Source organism: Mustela nivalis (assembly GCF_964662115.1).
Source record: "Mustela nivalis genome assembly, chromosome: 12".
Classification (NCBI taxonomy): domain Eukaryota; kingdom Metazoa; phylum Chordata; class Mammalia; order Carnivora; family Mustelidae; genus Mustela; species Mustela nivalis.
Window position 1 is genome coordinate 80,001,160 of NC_139031.1, and position 12,048 is coordinate 80,013,207.

Sequence of the window (12,048 nt, forward strand, 5' to 3'; positions counted from 1 at the left end):
TTGATAGAAAACACTAATGCCTTCTAGTATGGGCCATAAGATCACATTCTCTTCAATCCTTCTAGGAAGAAGCCTGAAGAAAAGACCTGAGAAACTTTGGAAGTATATTTACATACTATCTCAGTTGCATTCAAAAATTTAACTTCTTCCCAAAATGTAAAATACTCTCTCTTCCTCGAAAAACTAGTTAGAATATTCACTTCCATGTCATTAGGAGGACATTATCAGACGTCTGTGGATGAGCTTTACGGTAATAAACTTAAGCATCAAGTTACCTTAGTAATTATTCTACCTAAATTTGTGTTTGGTATAAAAAGACCCTGGGGCACAGAGAAGTTGGGCAAATTCTTTAAAAAGTTTCACAGGTGGGGCGCCTGGGTGGCTCAGTTGAGTTAAAGCCTCTGCCTTCGGCTCAGGTCAGGATCTCAGGGTCCTGGGATTGAGCCCCACATGAGGTGCTCTGCTCAGCGAGAAGCCTGCTCCCTCCTCTCTCTCTGCCTGCCTCTCTGCCTACTTGTGATCTCTGTCAAATACATAAATAAATAAAATCTTAAAAAAAAATAAAAGATTTAACAAGTTTCACAGGTAATTGGTCACCCAATCACACCTACCAGCAAGCAACTAATAAGCAGCCATAGCCCAAGGCAAGATAACTGTTAACATTGTACAGTAGCAATGATCCCACCTGGCCATGGGATTAGGTCTTTTCAAAATTTATGTAAAATAATGTTACTTAAGAACATTTAGAAAGCAAAAGATGAGGGTACCAAAACAACCTGATAGAGGATAGAAAAAAGATTCTGATTACTAAAGAAAAGACTGAAGCTTAATCAGAAGGGATACAGGTTAGTAAAGCAGTATAGGTAGATGGGTAGTCTTCTCTGTTGTTGAAAGAAAAGTTGTTTGCCAGGCAATTTCTGAGTAGCAAGGAAAAATCCATGGGTGTGCCACATTAATATGTTTTCAAGCTAATAAGAATGAAAAGAAAATCAGATGGTGGGGAGAATGTACGCTCCAAGTCACATAACTGTGTGCTCTGGGAACTCAGAAAGGAGTTATGAAATGCTTGTGTGTCAGGAGACACGTCATAGGGCCTCTTTTCCCACTGATGGTCAGGAACACTTGGCATGCTGTATTTAGAGACAGCATATTTTATTCAAAGCTGACACCCACTTTATGAGAATTAGGAAGAGTCCTTCTGGGCTGGAGAAGGGAAGACGGAGGGACTGTGACAGCTGTCTTCTGACGTATTAAGTAAGGATCATTAAAGATAAGAGACTTCATTAGTAGGCATAAAGCTTCTATGAATTCTTAAGGCATCAAAGGATATCAGATTTCAATTTTTTAAGAGCACTTTTTAACAAAGCCATCCAAAGAAAACGGGGGATGGGGTGAGGGGGAGTGAGAGACTGAAATTTTTAAACAAAGACTAGATAATTATTTATGGTAATACAGCAGAGAGAATTCATGAATGAAATTCGGAGTTTAAACAGAAAACATGAGAAAGCCCTCTTAAAATACAGACTAACTAATACGATAAAGGAGTCTTAAAAATAGTGACAATTCTAAATTTCTGGCCACAAGGATGATATATTGATGTCCTGATTAATACATGTATAGGAATCTTTAGTTCCAGTGACTTAGCTCTATTTTTTAATAACATTAGTCAACAATACTGAATACCACATATGAGAACTACTCATATTTAATCTACCACATGTCTATAGGATATAATCACCCCCAAAATTTAACACAACTATACCACTTTTATCAAAGTTAGTATACCTTTAAGGAAAATCTGAGAGTAGTGGAGTCAACACACCACCCCCACGGCTCATGGTGCCAATCCCAGACATTTCAAGAATTGCACTGGGGCCACCTGGGTGGCTCAATTGTTTAAATGGCCAATGCTTGGTTTCAGCTCAGGTCATGATCTCAGGGTGGTAAGATCAAGACCCCCACGAGTCTCCACACTCAGCAGGGAGTCTACTTGAGATTCTCTCTCTCCCTCTCCTTCTGCCCCTCCCCCAACTCTCACTGGCACACATGCTTGCTCTCTCTCTCAAATAAAGAACTTAAAAAAAAAAAAAAAAAGAACTGCTTTAAGAAATAAACAAATGTAAAACATTTCCCCACCTAGAAACACAAATGTAATCAAAGTTAAAATGACTGAAGCAAGGAAATAGGAAGTCATTCTTCTTTTTTCCCATAGCACTACTTAACAGGGTGGGGGAGCCTAAAAATAAAATAATCTCAGTTAATTTTAACTAAATTGCAGAGAGCAAAATTTTACTAAATTGCAGTGAGCATGAGCTTCTTTATATCAAGAAAGGAGATTACAATAAATGTTAGACAAATATAACTTTTATACTTTTTTTTATATTTATGAATCATAAATATGTCTACTTTTTATTTTCAAGTTAATAAAATAAATAATGTTTTAGTGTTTCTTGGATGGACAATAGAACCTGCTATCAAAAGAGATATAAAAACATGTGCTACCTAATATATGAATTGAGGGAAATAGAAAAATACAGTGCTGGAGAGGCACATATTGTATTTCAAATGAAGGTTAATTTTACTTTGCCCCATACATAAATCAATATTCCTTAGAATGAAAGATACTATAATCCTGTAACAACCTCTTAGTTCTCAAACATAAGCCAGAACAAAAAACTAATTAAAAAATCTATCTGGAAAAATAACAAGGAGAAATAAACTAGGATAAGTATATAGAAGAACACTCTGGTATTAAAGCAGATCAATAGGGAGGAAAAAATCCCAAATCTGAACTTATTATATGATATAGGTGGCAAGGTAAATTAGTAGGAAAGGGTATGATTATAAAAAAACAAAACAAAAACAAACAAAAAAACTCTACTAACTAAATAGCCATCTGAAGACAAATAAAGAAATAATGTAGTTCTCAACCCTATGCATAAAACGTTTTGGAGTGATTACAGGATAAATACAAGAGTAATGTTAAAACTGACTCCCTAAAAACATTTAAAATGAATATTTAGTAAATCTTTGAGATTTTCTAGATTTAAACACAAGAACAAATTAAACAGAACAACATTTAAAAACCAAACACCATTAAGATTAAAGGCAGTAAGCAAAACGTGAGAGAAAATTTCTATTAGTGGACAAAGGATTAACACATTATGTACACACAAACAACATATAAACATGTAACACATAAACAACACATACACAGATCATCAAAACAAGAAGACTCCAAGAGGTAAATGAGTAAGGCATAAAATAGGTCACTGACGCAAAGATAGAAAAATACAATTAATAAAGAGACAGAAAATTGTGCAATTTACTAAAAATTGAAAATGCAAATTAAATTGAAATAAGATTTACTAATAAATTAGCCAATATTTTTTGACGATAAGACTTCTAAATGTTGGTTTAGGGGGCTAAGAAAAGGCACTCTAGTAAATGGGACAAGACAGTAAATTGACACAACTTTTCTCAAAGGCAATCTGGCAATGCAGGCAGAGAGACAGAAACTAACTAATGAAATAAACTACAAAATTAGAGAAACAGAAAAGCAGCCATTATGTGGCAGCATGCTGAAGCCTGGGGGAAAAGGGTGCTCAAAATTTCAGTCAATTCAAGCAAGGTTTTCTGCTCCTTATATCTTAAATATTAAGATATTTTATTTCAAGTAAGTACTTGAATTATTTCAAGTAAGTTCTTCTTAAACTATATGTGACAAAGGACCAGTCCTGTGTTTTATTTCCCAACTATTTCAGAACTATTAGTATTAGAAAAATAAAATTTATGCCACATAAAATATAAATCCATTTTTTAAACTATCAAAGTTAGCATATAAATTACTCTGCCAATTACTATAAATTGAAGTGCTTACCCTTAATTTCAGAATTCATCTCATGTACATGCTTGTGGACACGGATTCATGAACCACACTTAGAGTAGCGCTCTTTTAAATGGTGCAGCGCCCAAGAAATGCTAACAGGCCCCTCCCTAATGCCTCCCTAACTTCACATTATTAGAAACAATAATTTATCATCCACAGACACTCATTCTGAGAGTTTTGAGAGGATAATCAGCATGAAATCTGATCACTCTATGCCATCCCAGAAAACAATTTTGTTTCCTCTGATTTTAAGTAACTAATGTGTAATCTGCTTTGCAAATCTGAAAACTTCCAAATATGAAGTATTCCACAGCAAATTAGTCACCATCTCTGAAAATTTTACATCTTTTTAGTTAATTCTCATCAAATTAACCTACACACTAAAGTGTAATCCCAATCAAGATACCAACAGACTTTTTTGTTTTGCTACATCAGGGAGGTGGGGCATTAAGTTGATTCTCTAGTTCACCTGGAAGAGAAATGCATAATCACCTTCACACTTTGGTAAAAGAACAATGGGATAAGTGCTCTTACCTGCCAAATACCAATTAACCCTATGAGACAACAGGAACTAAAATAAACTGATTCTGCCAAGAATGACAGTTGCATAATAATTACAAATGGCAACAACAGTAGCAACAAACATTTAAAGAGCATCTATTATGACAAAGGCATGTGGTAAATGCTTGATGTTTATTATGTCCTTATGCCTCACAACCCTCTCAGCTGAATGTTATTATTTCTATATTGGTTTTTTTTTTTTAAGATTTTTAATTTATTATTAGAGAGTGAGTGAGAGAGATTACAAGCAGGGGGAGGGGGTAGAAGGAGAAGCACACACCCTGCTAAGCAGGGAGCCCGATGCGGAACTCAATCCCAGGAACCCCGGTATCATGACCTGAGCCAAAGGCAGACGCTTAGCCAACTGAGACACCTAGGTGCCCATTTCCAAATTATTATAATGAAAGAAACTTATAAAGGCAAAGTAATCAATAAGTGACCAATCTGGAAAAAAAAATACATCAATAAGGGAAAAATGGAGTTCAGAAACACATCCAATTTGATGCTAAAGCAGCATTTTCAAGTCACTGAGGAATGGAATATTTAATAAATGGCTGTAAGGCAAGGGATGATCAGATTATAAAATACACTTAGGTCCCACCTACCAAGAGACACAAATAACATTTCCAGATGGGTGAAGTGATAAATCTAAAGAATAAAACCATAAACATTCTAGAAAAGTAAGAGTAATTTGGAAAATAACTATAACTTGAACAAAATCTATGCTACAAACAGAGAAGTCAGAATTGATTGCAAAAAAAAAATTAAGTTTTAAAACAGCATAACTACTATTTCAAAAAACTAAAAAAATATATTAAATATACAATTTTAAAATATAAATTAAATACATAAATATATTAAAGAGAATGAATGTAAAAAGAACAAGTAATTTAACAGCACTGAGAGAAAAATACTAAGAGGAATTCACAGAAGAAAGAGAGAAAGACAAAGATTTCCCATCTCACCAACAGTCAGGAAAATAAAAATTAAAAAAGAAACAAAGGAAGACAATACTTTTCAGGCACGAGATATTAAAAATTAGAGTGCCGCTAATATCTAAGTTGGCGAGACTCTGGTAAACACTGATGCACAGTTGTTAGAAAAGATTATTCATGTCGCTTTCTTTCTGAAAGGACATCTGTGGTTCCCATCAAAATTAAATATACAGTTATCCTCCAATTCAGGGATAACAGTTCCAAGATCTGGTACTTTAGAAACAGAAATATATTCAGCCTTTCACTATACTGTTTCTTATTTCTGGAATGCATTTTCTTTTTTTTTTGTCTAGGAAAGTCTTACACGTTTCAATATCCAGCTTCATGTCCCTTCCTCAAGTCTAGGCCATGTTTAGTGCATCTCTGTTATTTCTTAGCACAATTCCAAAAGTCTCCAAGTATTTTAAGGCTTAATCAGATGCAAGGCAACACAAGCAGACATGGGGCGGGGTGCCTGGGTGGCTCAGTTGGTTAAGCAACTGCCTTCGGCTCAGGTCATGATCTCAGAGTCCCAGGATCGAGTCCTGCATCAGGCTCCCAGCTCCACCTCGAGCTTTCTTCCTCTGACCTTCTCCCCTCTCATGCTCTCTCTCTCTCTCTCTCTCTCTCAAATAAATAAATAAAATCTTTAAAGAATTAAAATGAAAACAAAAAAAGACATGGGGCAGACCATCAAAAGCAATGTGAGAGCACGAAGACATCTGTGTGAAGGAGTTAGTAACAATGGCTAAAGCAAACAGAAGGAAGAGTCTGAAGGTAGGAGGCAAACAGTTACTAGGCTACAGCCAGAGAGTCTAAGAAGAGTGACTCAAACTGCCACTAAGTGAAACAAAGAGGAGAAAAGAAGTACCACATGTAGATTTCAAAGCATCAGAAAACCAGTAAAAAATAAATAAATATATTTTTTTGAAGTCTGTGGCAACAGAGCAGTTATTCCCAGTCAATTCTGTCCTTCAGCCCTTGAGAGAAAAACAGGAAATAAAGAGACTCCACAAAATACTGCTTGCACTGGCCCTTCAGTTTCCTCAGAAAATGGGAGGCTACAAAACCGAACTAATAATCACATATAACATCTAAATGTAGAATGCCATCTATGTGTTGGGATGGACGATTTAAATCACCATAACTGAACTGGCGTGAAGTACAATCTATATCCATTTCTTCTTCAAGGTGGTAGTCCACTGTAGGATTAAGAGCTCAAAAAGCATTTGCTGAATGAATCAATGATTAGGGAATCAATCAAAGATAAAAAAAAAGAAACAATTCTATGAACAGTAGATTAGGCAGAAATGTCTGAATATGATCAAATCCTCTTGCAGAAAAGAAGATTATAAGGTAATAAATTCTTATTCAAAATAATCTTGAAATCTGCCTGAACATTTTAATTCAGTATACTAAGTTTTTAAATTTTTGTTTAAAAGATAAAGCTTAGGGCGCCTGGGTGGCTCAGTGGGTTAAGCCTCTGCCTTCGGCTCAGGTCATGATCTCAGGGTCCTGGGATCGAGCCCCGCATCGGGCTCTCTGCTCAGTGGGGAGCCTGCTTCCCTCTCTCTCTCTCTGCCTGCCTCTCTGTCTACTTGTGATCTCTCTCTGTCAAATAAATAAATAAAATCTTTAAAAAAAAAAAAAGATAAAGCTTAGTAAATTAATATGGATCAATAACTGACAAAGAAATGTTAAGAGTAACTTATATTTAAAAAAGGGTTATTTTAAATTTCCCCAATATATCTTTTCTCATAATGCTTTTATTTTTTTCCTATTAAGAACAAATTGAGTCTCAAAGTTAAAAAAAAATTTTTTTTTTTCTACCAGACACTATGAAGACAAAAAGGAAAAGTTACAGTCTCAATACAGAAACTCCTCCTAGTATTAGCAGGGAGACAGCAAGCACGCACACACATGCACACATACACATACATACTGAACACATAAAATACAAGGGACTATAAAAAAAAAATAGTAATAGCAATAAGACACCTACTCTGTACCCCCCAAAAATCAAAATTTAAGCTAGAATTTCAGGTATGGTTTGTGGAAGGGTTAAGTTTTATTAGTTATTAAAAATAAATCAGCGAAGAAAAAAAAACCACACACAAGTAATAAAACTTTAAATAATAGATTAAGCAAACAAATGGGAGGGGTGAAATGAAGAAAAAAGTGTCAGAAGGACTAGACCAGGGAAGCTGCAATCAAATGTAAAATGAGTTACTGGACCAAATGAGGAAGTGCCAGCCTGGTGCCCCGTTCCCACTAACCATATGGCAATCTTTCTGTCATGTCGGGTTCCAGTGTTTTTACTGATCAAATAAAGGGGTGGAACTAGCTTTTCTCCTAAGGTTCCCATCCCTTTAGCTCCAAAATCCTGATCCACGTTTTCTAACAGCCAATATTTTCCTATTCAAAAGACAGGCAAGATTTTATACCATTTTCATTATAGGAGATTAGACTGCTTTTTAAGCTGGGCATAAATACAAATAATTAGATCGTTTCAGCATTTCAGATTATGAAAACAAATTCTGAAGAGTCAGCATTAAACTCAGCAGTAACTACCAAGAATCACTATGGAGATACAGGAGTACCCAGTATCACACGTTACATAGAAAATACTGGTTATTGAGTTGTCCAAATCATCTGATGGATAAGAAACAATTCTAGGTATAAAGAGATTACACAATGCTATAGATTCTTGGGTTATCACTTCTAAAGCTTCTGACTCACTTCACTCACTACAAACCTTTTGACTCCTTTTATAAAATGGTCTTGACACAGTAAATAAATCTGTGTTACATAGTTTGGTATTATCATGTAAGTTATTCTGGCCACTCATCAGGCCTGTTATAATGAATTTAACAACTCACCGCCCGAGCTGAGTCACCAAAGTCGATCTTCAACCTCCCCATGGCCCTGATGATGGCAATGATCGACTGGATGGTGTTGCTGTAGACCACTGCTTTGTACTGTTTACATTCCTCCTCCGAATAACCAGCTTCGTGGATAATTCTAATGGGACAAAAGGGAAAAAAAAAAAAAGGCAAAACAACACTTACTTCCTTTGATGGAAGGGTACAGTTAAACATAAAAAACAAATTTAATGTTTTCAATCTACTTACTTCATTTGCTTCACAATTGTACTTTTCCCAGATTCACCGGCACCTAAAAAAAAGTAAAATAAAGGATTTCTAACTTCATCACTTGCACATATCCAACCCCCTCAACACAGCACATTAATGAGTGTGTATACGCACACACACATCTTCTCTGTCTTACAGCTAAATTTTATTGTATATCAAAACAAACTTTTTTTTTAAAGGATTTATTTATTCGTTTGAGAGAGAAAAGGAAAGGGAGAGAGAGAGGGAGAGAGAGAGAGAGAGTGTGTGTGTGTGTGTCTGTGTGTGTGTGCAGGGAGGGGCAGAAGGACAAAATCCTCAAGAACAATCCCCACTGAGGGGCTCCTGGGTGGCTCAGTGGTTAAGCCACTGCCTTCGGCTCAGGTCGTGATCTCAGGGTCTGGGATCGAGCCCCGCATCAGGCTCTCTGCTCAGCGGGGAGCCTGCTTCCTCCTCTCTCTGCCTGCCTCTCTGCCTGCTTGTGATCTCTCTCTGTCAAATAAATAAATAAAATCTTAAAAAAAAAAAAAAAGAACAATCCCCACTGAGTGAAGAGCCTAATACGGGGCTCAATCCCACAACCCATGAGATCATGACCTGAGCCAAAACCAAGAGCCAGAGGCCCAACTGACTAAGCCACCCAGGAGTCCCTATATCAAAACAATCTTTAACATATAACATATAGAAAAACTCAAAAAGGGTCCCATCAGTTTATTACTTCACAATACTTCAACTTAACTGAAAAAAAAAAAAAGCTTTTATTGATGTGTGCATTCTCTAAACCATTAAAAAATTCAATCTTCTATAACTTAAAGTACTATAAATTAGTTTTATTCAAAATTTTGCTCTGTCTTGAAAGATGTTCTGTTTGGTCAGTTATCCTAATTTTAACCTTTGCTTCTTCCTAAGAATGAAGTGGAGGGCAGTGGTGCCAAGAAGCCATATAACGAATAATTGAAAAATATTATGTTGCAACAGCTGTGTCTCATGCAATATATGTCCAACCAGCATCATTAAACCTCTAACAAACAGCCGACATAACTGGCTAGCATGGGGGATGCAACGGGATGTAGGACAGAAGTGTCTCCCCCACATTCTTCTAGCCTCCCTATCACCCAAGTCATAAACCATTTTCAAAACACTCCTTCCCTTTCTACATATGCAAGGTCTCTTCACAGTCTGGGTCCCTAGAATTATGCCACCATAACATAAAAATATTACCAATCAAATGGCCCTTTGTAAAGGGAGAGCCGTCCTATCCTTCACATTTAACAGTAACTAGTCTTCACCTATCACATTATATCAATTACTTGTCAGGCTCCTTCCAATAGCCAGAAGCAGAGAACATCTGAGCACAGGACACAAAACAAAGAAAATACAACAAGTCCATCACTTGCCTACGTGTTGTCTTTGGCCAGGGCTACTTATCATAGAGGTATTTATCACGGTTTCAGAGACACAGCCAAAATTTATATTTTCTGGGCCCCATATCCAGCAGGACCGAATACCTTACAGTTCCAAGAACACCTACTGTGATCACACCACAAACCTTCAAACATTCTGTTTCCCCTGCCAAAATTTAATTTGCTCTGCTGCTGCTTCTTGCCACCCTGCTTATCCTCCATCAACCATGAATTTACCCCTTCATCAACCACCTTTTCCTGACCCACTCCCCCAGGGATCCCTGCTGCCCCTCACTCTGCACATGTTTCTTGAATTCTGCAATATTTCTTGAATTCTTGAATTCTCAGCAGCTAACTTGTGCTAGACACAAAATCAACCAGAAATGTACATAAATTTATTTAAGCTACTTGTGCCTGTTACAATCAGAGAGCAAACTTCTGGGCTTCGTTCCCTTCACCCCATCCCCTCTAGCTACACACACACACAATCCCAAATCATCAGAGGTATATGAGAACAAGTCATTGTTAAATGGCCTATTTGAAAATCTGGGGCGGGTAAAGCTGCTTAAATTTTACTTGTGACTTGATATTCAAGAAATTTTCCCAAGATACCAGCACATTAAGTAGAAAAGCAGGAGCTGAATAAACAATGAGGGCATTCTTCATTTACAGACAGCCTTTGAATGTTTCAGGGCATCTGCCAATAAAAACAATTCCAAGATAAACAACCCATTATTTATTAATCAACAACAGTGTACTTGGCTCTGTGAAAAGCACCACTGTGGCCATTGTGGCTCACACATTTCTCTCATGCAAGAGAGATCCACCCAACTAACATGTCCTAGGTAGTCTGCCGCAGGGGCTATCTTGACGAAGGCCCTCTTGGTTTCTACGGAAATGTACACTAAGTCAGCAGCAACCATGCTGTGATGATGAGACCTTCTAGATCCCTGTAACCACACACAGAAGTGGGGATTCCATTGGTATAGTGAGCTCTGATGAAAAGCCACCCAAGGATCATTCTTTCAGTGAAACAGGTCAACAAACTGAAAGGCCCAGAAAGGCTCACATGATATAAGCCAGTTAGGTCTGAGAGCCAAATGGGGTAAAATCAGAAATAGTGAAAAAAAGAAAAAAAAAACCCCAACTACTAGTTTAACTATGTATACACAGATAAGAATTTTAATAAGAAAAGAAAATTTCCTGACATTATCTTTAAGTTCTAATACACTTCACATCTCTTAAAATAATTGATAGTAGGGACACTTAGCTTTCTTTGCAATGACCATCTTAAGTCAATGGCCTGTGATGCAAAATATCCTCAAATCTCTTTAACATTAAAGATTGAGAATGGGAGTATTATTAATTGGATTTTTACCTAATTTATTTGCTAGTCACAAGGTGCTCTTTGAGGAACAGATATCCTAGAGGCAGAAATGCTGAAGAGTTTCAAAGCTTAGCAATTTCATGTAATTAGTTTTCAATTCTCACTTCCATGCAGAGACTCCTAATAGGAAAATCAGAAATGCTACATGATCAGAGTTCCAATATACTAAATACTGGTATTCTTTCCACACAGCCTACAGGAAAGAGTTAAAGGTCATTCTCAAAAATCTCAGTATAATCATGTTTGAGACACTGACAGGAAGCAATATTATTTGAAAAAAAAAGAAAAGGAGGAGGAAGAAATAATCTCAGACCTAGTGGACAGGCAGGGGAAAGGAAAAAAGTGAATTTTACTAGTAATACTCAATTAGACAGTAGTGTTTTCCCCTTAAATCCAGAAGTGGCATTAAAAAGGGTTGGAAGCACCCTTCTCTCAAGGAGAAACAAGGAATATAGAACATGTATGAAAAGAGCAAAGTGTGTGGCCACTGTGGTCACAACATCAGGCTGGTCAAGGTGACTAAATCATCTACAGAGTAACTGTGAACAAGCTGGTCACTGTCAAATGAGAAAGACTTCAGAGTACTAGGAAGGGAGATTTTACTCCCAAAGGGCAAGAATGTGTACAATATAGTCATGGTAGACTAGTAAGCTAATGCGCTATAAAGTCAAAGGTGGGATCACCAAAAAGGCCCCTTGGCCTC

General features: G+C 36.8%; 1 protein-coding gene across 2 annotated transcripts in view; it reads right to left on the reverse strand.

The window, feature by feature from the left end:
* Positions 1-12,048, reverse strand: part of GNAI1 (G protein subunit alpha i1) — an 82,001-nt gene that overhangs the window by 20,511 nt on the left and 49,442 nt on the right. For both annotated transcript variants that reach the window (XM_082691926.1, XM_082691927.1), the window contains exons 2-3: positions 8,556-8,598; positions 8,304-8,445 (exon numbers count right to left, since the gene is read on the reverse strand). In XM_082691926.1, the coding sequence (XP_082548052.1) occupies positions 8,304-8,445; positions 8,556-8,598 (185 nt within the window). The remainder of the gene's footprint in view (positions 1-8,303; positions 8,446-8,555; positions 8,599-12,048) is intronic.